Here is an 18,289-nt window from a genome sequence, read left to right on the forward strand (position 1 = left end):
GTCATTTGTGTTCTTTCATCTGCACTGATCTTTTCCACCTGCAGGAAAAAAAAGCTTTACCAAAGCCTCCGTGTCCCCAGGAAACATAGGAAACACATTTAACCCTGTGATTACGGCCTCGTGCAAAACAGTGTGTGTTTGCTTCCTGCTCAAACTGATGTTGGACCGTCCACATGTTTGGAAAGGTAAAAGAACAATGCAACCATGAGATGGTCTCAGTGGGTGGAACCGACACCTAAAGGCCTGTTAACCTAACCTGTTAGAGGCCTTAAGGAAATAGCAGTGCACTTTATGATGTCACAAAAGACTAGTCAAGCCCTTCCTAATGTAGAACGAACAAGAGAATTAAAGGATGTTATATCTCTAGAGATGTAAATTATTGTTGGAGAATTTGTATTACTTTTAAAATGTAAATGTACATCTAATTAAAGTATAAATAACCTCATCTAATGTTAAAAAGTTATTCATAAAGTTATTTGTCACATGTCTTGACCATTTACAAAAGATAGAGATCCCCTGTCACTCTTGGCAAACAGTTTAAAATGGAAAGTAAATAGTGATTGAACGCTGCCCAAAAAAAAAAAAAAAGCCTAACTTTCTTCAGCTCAGCTGCAGTATAAGTGTTTTCCTGTTGAAAACAGCTGCCTCGACATTGAGCACTGGATGGCTTTATGGACATAAGGTAAGTCCTCCTCACAAATCCACGTTCATACTGTCTGACTGCCATTCTTCCAGTTAGGTCAAGGACCCATCCCTAACATTGACCTACAACCCTGTCTTGGTCAGGACTTTCTGAAAAAAAAAAGAATATGTATATATATATATATATATATATATATATATATATATATATATATATATATATATATATATATATATATATATATATATATATATATATATATATGAGATGAATAAATAATATAAATATAAATATAAATATAAATATAAATATAAATAATATGAGATGAATAAATAATATGTATATATATATATATATATATATATATATATATATATATATATATATATATATATATATATATATATACATATTATTATTTTTTTTTTAATGAGGCATTCCTGATTAGATAAGGTTTAGAAATAATGATGATAATATCTCCCAGAGAGGTCCTAGAATATATTTCTCACATTATTTGTCTTTATTTTTGGCCCTGAAACATAGATTATCTCACATGTTAGCACTCAGTTTTAGACACTGGTGCACTTTCTCCATTAGAGTTTTGTTTCTATACAGTAACGAGTCACCTGATGGGACTCTTTTCCTCAATTTAGTGCATCATGTACATGATGTGTCCTAGTTGGGTGTTAGCTTCCTATAACAACGATCCTCTCAATTTCATACTTTTTTCCATTTTTCTTGAATTCATTTTCAATATTACTGGCTTTTAAGGTGCTGTATCGGAATGACCAGAATTTCACCAGAATTTTCTTCATCAGGATTTTCTTTGTTGACAATATCTGTCAGTGAATGGAACAAATGTAAAAGTATATCTTTTACATTGTTTGCCTATTCTGGTTTCCAGAAAGTGTTACAAATTGCCCAATGTAATTTCACAACCTTTGAGGCACCCGTCCGGAGTCATCAACAACCTCAACCAAGCATTAGGGTTTTGTTTTTGTTTTGTTTTTTTTTTGTTGTTTTTTTTTTTAATAGTTTTTATTAGCTAAGAAGTCAATATTACTTTTTTTTTGAGAGTTATTATTTTGAGGTTGCCCCACTGGAGCCCATGATGAAAAATAAGAATAATAAAATTGGTGTAACATTGGATCTTTGAATCAAATAAAAGACAAATGAAGGACATTGTAGTCCTTTTTTTTGTTTTAAAGGTATATCTCTTGGGCCACACCCACTGGGTAGCTCCATTGTGGGCGTGGCCTGAAAGCAGGTTGCCACTTCACCAGGCTTCATAGTGTGTGTTTAACCAGGAAGTCCTTTTGACATGAGCACCAAACATGGTTTTAAACCAACAAAATAAAGGCTGCTTTGAAAAATGTCCAGTGGCTGTTTAAAAGCAAAACAGACAACAGTGCATGCACACAATCTAAAAGTGATAAGAAGTAGTAACTTCCCTTGGTGATTTTCTTATCTTTTCGTCTCGAGCATGGATGTTTTCCGCTGCTCCTGGGTTGTGCTATAGCATGCTGTGGGGGCCTCACAGGGAGATGGTGCTGCACCCAAGCTGCTGCAAGCCAGGTAAGGTATTTAGCCTCAGTTGCCTCACAGTAAAATACTATATTCAAAGTAGACTTACATGAAAAATAGCACTGAACAGGAGTATTAGCAATGGTTTAACCCCTTATGTGTCTTGTGTCTTATGTCTGCACAGTGATAATGTCAATGTAGGCTTCATTTGCTGGACAACTTTAGAACAATCAGAGCAACTGAAGTGAGGGAATTTGACCACAAAAAGTGAATTTTCTACATTAGCTTTTTTTCTTCTCTAACCTATTTGAGTTTAATTCAATGTACAGAGCCTTACCGTGATCTTATAGACATATTCAAACTTCCCTAGCAAGTCGTCCTGACATTTCCCAAAGACACACTCTCACAGTAATTGTTAAAAATTTGGGCCAAGAAGTGTATGTCCTCTGTCATGTTAAAGCTTCTCATGCTCTGTCTAAATGCTAAGGATTTAATTGATATTTGCGGGCATGAATGAAGTTGCAGCAGTCAGACAGAAGAGAGTTCAACATCTGACGTCAATCCAAGTCCACATACGCTTTTTTCTTCAACTTCACTTCAATATCATTCTGGTTACATTTAACTTCTGTAATCTGAAAGATTTGGATTTTGTATTGACACACAAAAGTATTTTTCCTTAGACCAGGGGTGTCAAACATACGGCCCGCGGGCTGGATCAGGCCTGCAAACTGTTTTCTTCCGGCCCGCGAGATGATTTTGCAAATTATAAAGACTGCAATGTATCAGTGAAAGAAAGTGCTGTGTCCACTTGGTGTCACAATATCGTTTCTGCTTCGCAAATAAACTCAATACTGGGGCTGAGCAAATCGGCACAAAGTACAGCCACTCACGTCCCCTATTGGCTGCCCTCATTGCCTCAGAACGTCTCCTATTGGCTACTCTCATTACCCCAAAATGTCTCTGTCGAAACAGACAAAGCTGATGCAGAGCAGTGTTGCCATCTTGGCGCCTTTCTCCAACAAAAAAGTCGCTATTCTCCCCATGGTGACTTTTTTTTTGGTCAAAAGCGACTAGCGACAAATCTAGCGACTTTTCCTGCTGTCATTACGTTGTGATCAAGTGCAAATTGACAATTATGCAAATTAGACGATGACGTCATTTGGTGACTTCTAGCCACTTTCAGGACAGCCCAATAGCGACTTTCCTTACTGAGGAGTTGGCAACGCTGATGCTGATGCAGAGTGCTTAAAGAACACGAACGAAGTAAAACAAAGAAAACAACTGGAAGTTGTTCACGTTATTATTACCATACTATGATTTTACCGGTCTGGCCCGCTTGGGAATAGATTTTCCTCTATGTGGCCCGTGAACCAAAATGAGTTTGACACCCCTGCCTTAGACGCATGCAAATGTTGTTTAATAGTGTCTGAAACGTTTAAATGCTTCTTAATAGTTTGGTTTTATTCAATACTAGAATGTACATATAAAGAAAGCTAAAAAGGCATCTCCTGAAAAAAAAATCTGACGATACATGCAGTATTTAAATATTTATTTTATTTGCATTATTTGATTATTTGATTTTATTTGCATCAATTAAGGGTGTCCTATCAAAACCCTGAATTGATCACATACATTTAGGCTTTGAATAAGACTATGAAGCAACATTCATAACAAACTTTTTTTTTTCTTGTAGAAGAACATGGTCACTTGAATTTTTAAGTTTCTCTATGCAGAACTGATCCAACTATTGTCTGTGAGACAATCTATGAGACATTAAAGGAAATGATTTTTATTATTTATTCACAGTGGATAACACCAGGAGGAAAAAAAATATATATATGTATATATATATACATATATATGCTCCTTGCGAGAGCATAGCAGTTTTTCCACTAGTATCTGTGCGGACTGAACTCTTGCTTTTCAAAAAAGAGAAAATGACACAGGCTACTACGAGTGAAGCTTGGAGACGACGCTTTGCCGTTGTTTAGAATGCGTTGTAGCAGTCGTGGTGGTGGGTTAAATAAACGCCCACGTTCTCACTGCTCTCCAGCCGATCGCTGACGTCTGCAGGGCCGATCATTGACTGCGCCTCCCGGGGGCATGCAGTAGGAGGCGTGCCGCTGACTCCGCGCCTTTGCTGTGCTGTTGCTGGCGGCTGCGCTGTCCGTGGTGCTGAACGCTCGACTGCACGTTGCGGAAGCAGTATTTCCCGAGCAGGGAGTGCAAACACTGGAGTCTGTTAGCGTGCATGTGGACCTCCTATTAATTTAACAAAACACATCAGTGACCCGTTGGAGGGAGAGGAAGCTCCTCCCCGATGATGTTGCAGACAGTGTGGCGACGTTTGAGTCAAACGCGGCTGCTGAGAGGGGAGGAGGGATTAAAAATGAGAAGGAGAAGCGGTATTATTCCCCGCCTGCGTGCGCCGTGCGTGTTTCTACGAGGCGACATTTGACTTCAGATGCCATATTTAGGAAAGAGAGCCGTTTGACAGCCCTGAGTGATGGCCGCCGCGGCGAATGGCTGCGCCGCGATTCGGCTGTGGCGCGCCAGAGCCAATGGCGGCGCAGACAGCTCAGTGCGCGCATCGCACGCGGTGAACTCTGGGTATACTTCCGCGTGTGATGCGCGCTTGGTGTGTAGGTTGAATGGATGAAACGGAGGGAGCGGAGAGGTATAGGCGCGCTGTGATACGGCCCTATATATTCGCCGGCAGGACTATCTTCCTTTTAAAGAGCGGCTCTTTCTCGCGTTGCTTTCCACTCGGTAATGTGGCGTATTTGTGCGGCGCACCTGTAAAGAGCGAGACAGGCAGAAGCCGGCGTTTTTTTCCCCCCTCCAATGATTTGATTCTTTTTTTTTTTTTCTTTTATTCCGTTTACCCTTTTTCCTTTTGTTTCATGCATTTTCTATAAAGGAACTTAATTATTCTGTGCTTTGATTTAATAAATATATTTCATTTCCCTCAGTTTATCTTGTTTGTGTTTGCCTTTTTATGTTCTCAAGTTTGATCCGAGAGAGCGGAATCCATCATTTTATTGCGAGCTATTGGCCAGGTGTTTCATTCTGAGATTGTTTGCCCTAAGGACGTCCCTAACTTTCATTTGTAGAAACGGTAAGATATTTTTCTGGATCATTTTTTTTTAGAGAAATCGGTGATTTTTACTTTCCTCGTGTGTCGGTCTCCTTGAGGACGCATCATGCATCTACCGTTACCATCTCACCGCATGCAAACGTGGGTCTCAAAGTCACCGAGATGCATTCATGTTTCCGCTGACGGCTGATTTTTTTTTTTTTTTTTTCCCTCCCGCCGTGTTTTGGAACATTCTGAGCTCGGTACGCGACAAGCCTGAGAAGGAGAGATGTCTCTCTGTAAATGTGTCTTTGGAAATCGGGAGCATCCTGTGCTCTGGTTTGTGGACACAAAGACCTTTTTGGTGGAGTAGGGATCCGCGGACCAGCAGCTGATTTTACTCTATTTATGATGTCAAAGCCACAATAACGAAGGAATTATTTATTCAGAGAGACATTCACCGCGATATGTTCATGTTCAAGTCAGACATTCAACGGCGTTCAACGGCTTTCTTTTAAAGATGAGGCCATTATCAAGCTCTCTCTCTCTATATATAATATATAAAATAGTCTGAAATACAAAATAGCCTTGAGGCTTGATGGAGTCTAACTCTGAAAGGAGCAGTGCTGTCGAGCACCGTGTGTTGCGCTTCTTGGAGCGACTGTATGGCATTAAATTTTTTTTATGTTTAAGTTTTATCAGCGGAAGTTGTGGAAAGATTTGTCTGCTTTAGTTGCATCTGCATGTTTTATCCTCGTCTTAATGCCAAAGGTTGCTTTTAAGAGGCGAATAATTAAACGTATATTTATTGTAACATATTTATTTGGTGGTTTTTTTTTTTTTTTTTAAACAATCTTTAATTTGTAACTGGCGTTTAATTCCATTGTCCATTGACATAGTGTGATTTTATGACTTGCTTGACATCTGTTATTTGCTCCCCCGAACGTGCACGCTGGCTAGCACGGCAAGCTTTTCTGGCAAAGAAAAGAAAAGAAACCTACACCCGCAGCAAATCAATAATGATTTAATGGTGCATTTCCGGGGTTGTGACCCATGTTTGTCGCTGATTGGCTGCCACTGGGATTAGTTTACTAAGGGAGGCCGCATCGCCGTCAACGCCCCATTTTCAAGTGAGCGAAACCTTGCGGCCCGAAAGTTTGCTGCCCGCAGACAGTGCCTTAATAAAACTCACATCGTCGAAGTAACAGCATAAGGTAAGACATTGCTGAACGGCGGCGCAAAACGAGGACACATAGCCCCAACTGTATTGTGACTCAACTGGACTGTGTAACTTAAAATATAGAGCAGCTAGCAATGCAAAATTGCTGCAGGTCCTCCCCCCTCCTCGTCATACAACAGCGCGGGAGTGCTGATACTACTAAAGAAAACTCGCACTGGTTCATAATTCCACCAATGTGCAACTCGTGTTTAACTTTGCACGAGTAATTGGGAGTGACTGGTTATCAATGCTTAATTTGGTTAATTTGACCGGGTTTGCACCTTCGTGGTCAACTTGCTTAAGAAACGGAGACATGCGACTTTTAATACCTGTGGTCATAGTTTTGCGGAATTTGCCGAGTCACAGCGGGGTAATTTAGGTTTAGCGGCCAGGGCGCAAACAATCAGGTAGTGCAGGGGTGGCGCAGGTGCGCCCGATTAGCCAATTAGGCTGAAGCAGCTCACCTGCTGCCCCGCGGCGCTTCCACCTCGGCAGACATGCGTTTGACTTGAAAATGGAATTGTTATCACTTGATTGAACGGGCTTTGCTAGCATCGTCTCTGTTTAAGGTTTTTTTTTTTTTAATTATAAATTATTCTACCCTACCCACCCCCACATCCATAAATAGATACATAATGTATAAATAAATAAACATGACTAAGAGTAGGACTGTGAAATGCATTTTATACGCACACACACACGCACGCGCGCGCACACGCGCTTAAATGTGTTTTGGCCGAGCCAACAGACATTTGGCATCTTGACAATGTGGCACCTTTACAAATGTATTTTTTTTGACTTGCTTTAACGAGCAAATTGTCTTTGTATGGATGTGATCATATTGTTCCACCATACCTCAGAATGTAGAGCTTTTTGGCACTGAGCCCTGGCGATAGGACCAGCTCTGGAGCAGACCAGTTTGTATTTATTAGCGTTCACCCATCACATCAGGGCTGATTTTAAGAAAGATATGAAACCATTTGGGATATTGGGATGTGCAGAAAACGTGGACTGACATTTGCATGGTGTTAACATTTATATTTCTTTCAATTGGATGCCACAAAGTCTTAGGCAAGATCATCTTTGTGATCTTCAGCTTCAAACGGCTCATTAAATTGCATTGTTTCTCCTGAAGCCCGTTCCAGGTTTAAAAAAACAAAAACAAACAAGATTTGTTGTAGGTTTTGCAGTCTCAGAGATTGTGACCCATGGCAGGAACAAAACCACATTTCTGTGTCTCCAATTCCTTTCTGTTGCGGTTTTCATCCCCTGCCCATGCAAAGCATTGAGCATTGTTTCTGGCCTTCAATATTGAAAATGCGGTGTTTGAGGGAGCCAGAGGCATCTTGATTTATACCTGGCAGTTGGCGGTGAGTAATTTACAGCTGGTGGGGCATGAAAAGATTACATATTGCAGAGCCAGCAGCTAATGGAGGGATTGCACGAGGGAGGTGGAGCAACTGAGGGATGGGGAGGGGAAGTTGCTGACCAGTATATTCACCAGGAGTTAGCCAGTACTCTGGACATGTATGGTCTTGGGTGAGGATGACAGACAATCCAAAAAAAAAAAAAGTTTAAAATAATATTTTATTTCTTCTCCCCCCCCCACAATGTTATGGTGGTTTCTGCAGCCCTGTTGCCTCCTGCCAGGGGGACAGGAGATGAGGTCTTGCTTGATGCTTGTCTTTATACATTATTGAACCCAATAATGGTTCATTATTCAAGCATTATTGTCTTTATACATTATTGAACTTTATACATTATTCCTACCTGCTTTTCTAGATATAGTCAGCTGACGGGGCGACTAAAATATAGGACGGTGAGCAAACTTCGGACTTCCACGTCATCCGTCCCCCTAACGCCCCCCATCATGCTGACCTGGTACATGCCCACCTGTCTTCATCCTTCCACAGCCACCTCTGCAATTGTTTCTGGACTGGTGAGTCCGTGTAGGCCGCCCTGTTGGTGAGCCTCAGCGTGGCCCTTTGTCAGCGTGTGCGGTTTGTAGCTGGAGGCTAGCGTTGCGGCGCTCTTGATACTGTCACTGCATCATGGCAGCTTTTACAAATCACATCTCCTGCCCTCTGTTGGTGTTGCATATCTTTTTTTTTTCTTTTTTTTTTTAAAATGGTGCCGTGAGCTTCCTGGAGGGAGGTCGTGCAGGAAATGGTGTTGTACATTTTCCACATGTTTGCTTTTACAGACGGAAGAAAGATTGTTGATCTGTGATCTGGACAAGTAGGCTTTTGATTTTGTCTTTTTCAGAAACTCAAACGGCTAGTTTGTCCCCCGCTAAATAAACAGTTGAGCTTAGTTTTTCTTGAAAAGTTTGGATTGATAAATGTGCAATGGAGTATTTAGCCACTGTGTCAGCTTCTAATATTAATCAAAGCTGCTTAAGCGTCACATTGTCGGTATTTTTAATAATAAATTACTCTTTTTTTTTTCTTTCTCTAACCCCGTACATGAAGACACCGACCCTCGTGCATAAACTTGACAACATTTGATTATTTTGTCAATGTATCGACCAACAGCTTGTTTTAGTGCTGTGGCAGTGATATGCTGATGGAACAACAAGCTGACTTTGTGTCTGCATCACAACTGTCACATCAGTGTCACGTTTTGTAGGGTGACTTGATTTAGGCTCCCCGCAGCCTGTGCTCTTTTTGTCTGTCTGCGCATTTAAGCAGGTCCGCAGAAGCCATGCTGCAGTTTTTACATTTAATGTTTGGATATTTCGCCATCAGGCGGTGATGCATGCGCTTGTGGCAACTGACTTGCACGGTTTCAAGTGAGTTGATTGCGTGAGTGGAAGATGTGTGACGGTGCTTGCGCCATCCAGGTACATTTCAGCGACGAAAGCAGAGGTTTGCACTTGAATGAGTATATTCTGCGTCTGGCGTCATATGCCGTGGTCAGATATGACTCTGTGTCAACTATTCAAAGAATTGCAAAGATTTTTTAAAGGTAAACGGTTTCTTTTTCAGTCACCGTACAGAAACGTGGGGTCTTAAAATCCTGTGAACTGTGAATTTCCACTCAGGATAAATAAAGTTTCTATCTCATCTCATCAAATCTATGAGATGTATGTATATATATATATATATATATATGTATATATATACACATATATATGTATATATATACACATATATATGTATATATATACACATATATATGTATATATATACACATATATATGTATATATATACATATATATATGTATATATATACACATATATATGTATATATATATATGTATATATATACACATATATATGTATATATGTATATATATATATATATATATATATATATATATATATACATATACACATGTATATATAAAAATAGAAACTGACATTTTATTGCAAGCTTATTATGCAAAGGAATAAACAGTTTCAGTCAAATTCCAATAAAAAATAAAATTACTTCCAACTTAAGATTTCCTGAGACACAAAATTGAATAAAAATGTAATAAATGTAATTCTTTGTCTGTCAGTACAGTTGCTGCTTGTATAGGGGTTCAGGCTGGTGTTCGGAGCAAAAACTTGTCCATCAGAGACTGATGCTTTACTGAAAACGGGTGGGGAAAAAAATCATGAAATACTTCATATTTTGAATCATACAAAAGGCCTTACTGATCCAATATACTGCAAACTAGGATTAATAGACATGTGGTACGGTTAAGCTGTTAATATCAGATCTAAACGCTCACAACATATGTAATGTAATGATAATCTAGAGCTACAAAGTAACTGGTAAATTGACAGTAATTGTTGTGGAGTAAAACTACAATATTTGCCTCTGAGATGTAGTGGAGTAGAAGTAATAGTATTAAAAAATGGAAATACTAACCCGCTCAAGTGAAGTAAAAAAAAAAAAAAAATGTATTTCAGTACTTGGGTATTTTCCGGACTATAAGTCTCACTTTTTTTCAAAGTCCTGCGACTTATGGTTTCTTCTTCACGACGCATTTTTTGACTGATGCGACATAAACTACGGAGCAACAGTAGTTGCTTTCCGCCACTGCTTAATGTTAGTCAGAATTCATAATAACGTTTCTTGGACTAACGCAACATTAGCAATGTTAACGTTCACATCGTGGATTCTATGTTGAACTTCTGTTCATGCCGTCAAATGGGTGTTTTCTTTGAAGGTGCTGCAGCCCTGAAGTTGTCCTGTTATGGTACAATGCTCAATCTCGCAATGTACACACACACACACACACACACACACACACACACACACACCATGATGTTGTCCTTAATTTTTAATTTAAAGTGATCTCACACCTCTGACTGCTTCCGTCTCAGCCTTTTAATACTCTCGCTTTGCTGCGTTGGCTCTTTTTCGCTGTTTTCGGTCTCTCTCTCTCTCTCTCTCTCTCTCTCTCTCACTCTCACTCTCTCTCTCTCTCTCTCTCTCTCTCTCTCTCTCTCACACACACACACACACACACACACACACACACACACACACACACACACACACACAGGCTGCCTAAAGACCGCTTCCGTCTTCTCCCGCTTTGCAGGGGTTGCATGGCCTGTGACGCAAGCACATTGTGTCACACTAAAAGGAGTCCGTGCAAAGTGTGAGCTTTAAAGTTAAACACCTGATCTGTGACACACAGATGGAACAATTATTTTTTTGTACTCTAGTTACTCAAATTACTCATGCAATCGTTGCATTGCGACTTAGTTATAGTTTATGAGGAAGTGCTAAGCATTTGTGCACGAGGCGTTTTGGGGCACCATTCCTGCCCAGAGATAAACCAGCAATTAACGACCTCAGAAGATATAATACAGCTGATTGAAACGTAAACTGTAGGTTTGTAGATAACTGTCGAGAGAATGTGAAAACTTTATATTGAATTCAAACAAAACAAAATGATGTACGGTTTAAACAAGGTTGCGTCATTTAAGAAAAAAAAAGAAGAAAGAATTGAAATCCAAACCTTGTCGAGTCCGTTTTCTACAAAGCCAGTTTGCACTGAGCAGCTAAAAGGGTTCAAAGGAAACTTAATGTGTTCAATGTAGATTGAGGCTATTTTTATCCAAACTTGGAGTCGAGTTTTGAGTTTGAGGTAAACTGCAGATGGCCGCATCAGAGAGAACTGGGTCGGCCGCTCCTCCTGCATTACACCTAATTCCTCCCAGCCAGGCTGCTCATGCCAGCCAGTGTCGTACACTGAAGCATCCCCCCCCCCCCCTTGTGTGTGTGTCAGTGTGTGGGCAGGCCTGTCACATCTGGGATATTTTCAAATGGTTTCTCTTGGGCTCTGGCTCTCAAGGACAAGCGGTGCATGTTGGCGTCCGCTCTGCGGAGTTCTTCACTCTGTAGCTCGTCACTCTGCACACTCGGTCAGTTTAATCCTCCGAGGACCCCAGTAGCAGAGATTGATTGGTGCCTCCCTGCTTTAAGGCTGCGTTCAGACTGCAGGGAAATCTGCTTCCAATCAGATTCCTTCTCAAATCTGTTTTTTTTTTTAGGGCTGACTGGTCCACACTGTTTCTAGCAAGTGTCCAAATGAGATCTGGCTCTGTTCAGACTGAGGCCACGTTATTGACCCACCTCACAGGTTTCTATAGCAACCACGTTGGAGCGGAAGGCTTCGCCCAGCGCGTGCAGTGTGCGATGTCATATCATTGTGACAGCAAGCACTCGTTGCGATCGTTACAACGCATGCCTTGTAGCTTGGCTTGAATGGAGCTACCGCCCCCCGCCCCCCCACAGACTGATGAGCCAATGAGTTTCCTCCTCTGTCCAGGAACTGGTCTTTTCTACTTCTTCTGTCTGCTCCATTACCTCACAGCTTCCGCACCTCAAATGGCGCTCTCTCTGTTGTGTGGAGTGACATCACGGACAGTCAAAACCGAGCCGTGTGTTTGGAGGTGTTCAGACTGAGACGCAGCCGTCCAAACGCCATTTGAAATTACCTCATCCCAAATGTGGTTTCAACTAGTCTTGCAAAAAATGGGATTGTGGGTAACATTAAAATGAAACACTGTTGACTTGGTAGCTAGTTATAAAATGTAAATGCATACAAACTGCTCGTTAGAATGTTATGTCCAGTGACGGACCAATTCTGGGCGTTCCTGGCAGTTTCTATATAAAGTGGTTTTAGATTGGGGAAAGGAATTGGTCCTAACGTGCATGCAGGCCTTGTTGTTTATTTCACACGGACGCACTGGGTTAAATATTTGTCGTCATGTCGTGAACTCAATTGAGTGTCACAGTGTCGTCTTTATTAATAATTTTGCAGCTTACTATTTTGCTTGCTGTAAATGTGCTTCGTGCACATTTATTTTCACATTCATCTAAAGGAGACTGCGAGGCTCTGCTTCTTTTTGACAATTTCTTTTTAATTTTTTTAATTATTATTATTTTTTTATTATTGAAGTTGCACAATTTTTAGTCTAAATCTGTTTCCTAGAATACTAGTGAATCATCACCAGAATGAGCAACTGTCAGTCAGTGACTGGTAATTGACGTATGGTTATTATCGATAATTTAAGGGATCACATGGCACAAAGCCACAAAAAAAGGTGAACTTGAGTCTTGATAATAGATTTGTTTTATGAATGTAAAACAAATGTAAGTATAACCTTTGTGCTTTTTGAAATGATGCTTAATTTTATAGTCTCACCAGTTACGACGGCTTCCTGAACGAGTTGATGAGCGGTAGTTGTTTTTGTAATTCATTTTAAAGCCACTCCCTTGTTATCAGAATGAGGGTGGAGTAGCTTAGCATCGCCTTTCATAGCAGGATGGACGGTGCTGTTTTTGCTCCCTTCTTCCCCTATCGTGTTACTTTAGACTCTGATCAATGTGTGTATGTACGTGCACAGTGTGTCAGCATATTCTAATGGACTTCCTGTCGGTAGGTTTTCAACCGTTTCTTTCCGGGATTATATCAGCTGTGAAATTCGTCCCCCAGAGTTTCACCGTGAGTCACTTCTTCATCTAATTAATGGTCACAGTCAGCGAGCCAGCACCAGCACCAGCACCGGCACTAGCACTAGCAGCTCCACCAGCTGAAGGGCAATACGTGGCTCATGCACAGAGCTGGAAGTAGCTGTGGACCGCTTGCTCAATCGGAAGGTTTCTTGTGCAAAGTTGACTTGATTGTGTTTGCAGACTGCGTCGGTGGATAAATGTGTGTTTGAGGTCAGAGCCATCCATCCACCCCCCCCACACACCTCCCTCCCCAACCCAGTCTCTTTTTATAACAGTGCTGTGTTCAGCTGCTGTTCCTCCCCTTTGTGAGGAGTTTGTGGGTTTCTGAGAGAAGCAATAACTAAACACACAATACTTTAATGAGTCCTAATAGGCTAAAAGGCTCAAAGGCAGCGTGCTTTTGTTGGGGCCAAGTGCTGGGGGTGGGGTTGTTTTTTTCTTTGTGGAGAATGAACCCAGCAGTGTTTATCTGGGGTTGCTATCTGACAAATGTAAAAAAAAAAAAAGAAAAAAGCCCAACCTGTGAGGCAAAGCTTCCAGGAAGTGGAGCGCTCAGTGCTGCAGCGCGTGCACTAAGAGGAGGCTGCTGGCTGGCTGCACGCAGGGAAGCCATTGACTCAAAATGTTTGTTTTTTGGGTTTTTTTTCTGGAACGGGCATCTTGCCAAGACTTCTCTTCCAAGTGTTTATCTAATTAAATATTTCTGCCTTGTGGCTGTGGCAACGCTGGGACCCTTGCTCAGAAGAAAAGGTGAAACGCATGAAATGAAGATTGAAGCGAGTAATTTTTTCCTCATTTGTCCCACAACAATGTTTTCTTGTGCCTGGCTTGTTGCTTTTTTTGTCACTGTTACTACACATGTCGGGGAGACATCTTGAGCAACGCAAAGATGCTTCTTGGATAGAAACATTGGCTCCATATCAAGATTTTTTTTTTTTTTTAAAAAGGACTGTGTGCTTTTTATCCAGCTAACAAGATTGAAATGAATAACATGAAGCATTTGCAATTCACAGCCGTCTGCCACTTGACTGAAACGCTGTTTTCAAGAGAAATCTTGCCATTTATCTCGCAGCCACCTCACCTACTACTACTCTGTGAAAGTTGGCTATTAAAATACAAAACTCATCCGTTTACCTGGGAATTCAGAGCAGAGCCATGCTGTTTGTCAATAGATTTCCCCCAAAAAAATTAAATGGAAAAAAATGACGTTTGAGGTAAAGAATAAAATGGATTTGCTAAGGCTCTACTCACACATGACTTTATCGGTGTGCCAGCACAGAAGAAGCTTCTGTTCAACAGTCAAGTTCTTCCTAAATCCCTCATCAATAATGATGGATCATGATCCTAAGTTTTGTTTATTGGACTACAGCATATCAGTTTTCAAACAATACAAAGCAATTCAATCTGTATTTGTTGCTCGACACCTGATTTTCATCACTTTTTAGACTGGGGGGGGCAGGGGGTTGTGGGAGAGTTTCCAGTAAATAATTCAAGGTTAGCCAAAGTAATGAGACTTGGCTCAGAAAAATTGCCTAATTAGGCCTGGGCGATATGGCAAAAAATTTTTTTATCACGAGGTTTTCTTATATTGCTCGACATCGATAATTATCACGATATGAATTTTTTTTTTTTTTAATCAATAATGGTTTTAATATTAGTAAACCTATAAACCTATATGTGTGTGTATGTATATATATATATATATATATATATATATATATATATACATATATATATGTATATATATATATATATATATATATATATATATGTATATATATGTATGTGTGTGTATATATATGTGTGTGTGTGTATATGTATATGTGTGTATATGTATATGTATATATATATGTGTGTATGTATATGTATATATATATGTGTGTGTATGTATATGTATATATATATATATATATATATGTGTATATGTGTGTGTGTATATATGTGTGTGTGTATATATATGTATATATATATGTGTGTGTGTGTGTGTGTATATATATATTGTTAGAATGTATGACAATACAAAACATTCAACAACAACCCAACAGAACCAAGACATTTGTATTATTTTTTACATCTTAGTTGTACTGAAATAAAATAACTTAAATGTTGAGGATTATGTGTCTTGTTTTTAACATCTCTCAAACATTTTAGAGGTAGTGTACTGAACTGATTAAATAAAATAAAAACAAAAATAAAAAGAGGTACAGACAGACAGTACAATATTGCACGTCACTGCTCTGGTTATGTTTCTGTACCGCGTCAATTTTTTTTTCCCTTGTACGGGGTGGCTGCGTTAAAGGCTGACTGTATTGTTGTTTGACGAGCAACTGTTTGCTAAGCACTGTCGCTAGCTAGGCTACTGCTAGCGGGAGTATCATGCGGCACACTCCCAGCAGTGCGTTGTTTTTAGCGTTACCTGCGGGGAGGCTAGCATGAAAACGTAAACATAATTTGCACTTAGCGTTAGCCTGTACTTTGTCAGACCTGAGGTAGCCGAACCAATTCCAAATCACCAAACTGGTATTGCCTTTCTTCGCCACTATTTCATCCTGCTGGACGTTTTCAGATTCCTCCTCACCCTCGGTGTCAGGGGTACAATTATCAGGCACATTTTGGACAGTTTCTTCACTTCCCTCGACTTCCGATTGCTCCTCGCTACTCATTTCTACACGTTCCTATAACTAGCTTTAGCGGACGGCTGTGTGTGTCTCCCATCTGAGTTGTTGTGAGCAAGAGGAGGCGGATGGAGGGAAGGAGGCACGCCGTTGTTTCTCTGCTGGGATTGGCTGTTCATTTAGCATGCGCTTGTTTCCCTCCTGTGGGATTGGTTGGGTTATCGAAATAACAGCTCATGCATTTATCGTTATCGTGGAGTTTTTAATCGCGATTATTATCGTAATCGATTTATCGCCCGGGCCTATGCCTAATTCTCCTAAAATGCTAATCATGCAAGGTTGAATGTTGATGTTTAATTAGATGCTCTGAACATCAGTTTGGTTCTCGCAGTAATGGTTGACTTTGTGAGCCTGACTTTGATCTTCATCCAAATGAGCTGCATCACACAAGTGCCTTCCTCTCGATGAGTTGTTCGGTGCTCATGATGGAAATGGTGAGAAATGGAGGATGCAGGTAGCTGCAGCTTCAGTTTTGCATAATGCTTGCAGGCGCGCTCATTTGAGTCATCTGGTGGCCTTGGAAATCTCTGATGTCTTTGTTAGACTTTTTTTTGTTAAACATTTTTTCCCCATGATATTCTTTTTTTTTTTTTTTAATTGTTATTTAATACCATGACTTCAAGAATGTGGCCTTTGTTTAGACAGTGTTAAGATATTTACTCATTTTCCTCTTAGACTATTAGTAATTTTCCAGGGAAAAGCAGAACTCTGTGAACATAATTTACAGTGTTGCTGCATCGTTGTTTCTAGTCTTACAATTTCAACAATGCGCTCACAGAAAACCTCCAGGTTTTGGCACTTAGGGTGGGCTGAGTTCATCATTGTCATCTGACCAGAAGAACCAGAGCTACTCCACGGGAGTGAGACACAAGTGACACCGAGCTGTTTGTAGCAGCAGCGACAACGGCTAGCCGCTAAGTCTGAAAGTGACAGCAGAATGTAGACTGTGTGTGTGTGTGTGTGTGTGTGTGTGTGTGTGTGTGTGTGTGATGGGCACTGAATATTTCCATGGCACAGCAAGTGTTACCATTGACAGAAATGGAATTAAGACTAAAAAAAAATCCTCATGTGGCCTTTTAAACATTAATGATTTTAAAAATATCCACTGCGGCAGATGATGCCGAAATGCGACAAATGGCCTTTTTTTTTCTTTTTTTTTTTTCTTTCTAGTGCTCCATTGGAAAATTCATTCTGAGTTGATATTATAAAGAGATTTTGGATTTTAGAAACTTGCAAAACTAAACCTTAATAATTACGTTTGTTGTTCCTAGCATAAGACTTTAGCGCAGTGGTTAGAAAAAATAAAATGTGTAATTGATGTACACATAAATATATATTTTTTCAATATTAAGTTACCATTATTGTGATTATTTTTCACTTTGATTTAATTGTTCAAATCATCTCACAATGTCTTCCCGCAGAATCGTGGTATTGTGATACCGTCGCCTTCATCAAAGGGCAAAAGTTCCTCACAGTATTGTCCGCAAGGTATCATGTCCAACTTACGCTACATTATTAATTCAATACATGTCGCACTCGTGGTGGTGGCTTTCTGTTTTTTCGTGTTGGCTTTAGTGTTCTTGGCGTTTTGTGGTTTCATTTTTGGAGATTTCTTTTGCCACCTTGGTGCTGAGGTTTGTTTTGAAAGTGTGCACATCTTGAGATTTATTGGACACTTGCAAGTCTTTTTTTTTTTTTTTTTTTTTTTTCCTGTGTTAGTGCACTGAAACCTAAACTGGTGCAATGTGTCAGTGCAACTTTAGCCTTAGCTCCGGATCTACTGGAAGTCCGAGGACGCCTATGGATCTGTGCTTTGTGTGACCTTCCCATCCACTGAACTCCTTTCTATTCCTCATGCTTGTTGTGCGTTCAGTTGTGGCCTGGCTTCTGTCTACATTTCTTTGTTCAGCTGTTGCTGCTCTTCCCCCTTTCTCGTCGGTCTCCCCTGAAAATTGACATGTGATCGCCTCTGACTGTTGTTGTTGTCCTTCTAACACGAAGTCCTTTCTGTGTCCACACTTTGCAGACGGCAACTCCAAACCAACATGGCAGTCAGACTGTGCGATGTGGCTTCTCTGCTTAGAAGTGGTTCGTGGGCACCTGAGCCTTGGACTGGGGTATGTGGCACTTTCCCCCCTTTTCTTTATTTGTTCTTGACATCATTTAGTCAGAAGGGATATGTATGTAT

General features: G+C 40.3%; 1 protein-coding gene across 11 annotated transcripts in view; it reads left to right on the forward strand.

Annotated features, from left to right (window-relative positions):
- The first annotated feature begins 1,913 nt into the window (after positions 1-1,913).
- The window catches only part of elavl2 (ELAV like neuron-specific RNA binding protein 2), a 39,249-nt gene continuing 22,873 nt past the window's right edge, over positions 1,914-18,289 (forward strand). For 2 of the 11 annotated variants that reach the window (XM_076035462.1, XM_076035467.1), the window contains exons 1-3: positions 1,914-2,218; positions 8,245-8,343; positions 18,128-18,218. In XM_076035462.1, coding sequence (XP_075891577.1) covers positions 18,147-18,218 — 72 coding nt within the window. In that variant the 5' untranslated portion in view covers positions 1,914-2,218; positions 8,245-8,343; positions 18,128-18,146. Of the gene's footprint in view, positions 2,219-4,941; positions 5,286-6,352; positions 6,458-8,244; positions 8,344-17,569; positions 17,590-18,127; positions 18,219-18,289 lie in introns of those variants that run through there. The other 9 variants (XM_076035460.1, XM_076035466.1, XM_076035461.1 and 6 more) reach the window with 7 other exon arrangements.

This window comes from Nelusetta ayraudi, unplaced genomic scaffold (genome assembly GCF_046127955.1).
Source record: "Nelusetta ayraudi isolate G7.1 ecotype Tasmania unplaced genomic scaffold, CSIRO-AGI_Nayr_v1 ptg000042l, whole genome shotgun sequence".
NCBI classification, from domain to species: domain Eukaryota; kingdom Metazoa; phylum Chordata; class Actinopteri; order Tetraodontiformes; family Monacanthidae; genus Nelusetta; species Nelusetta ayraudi.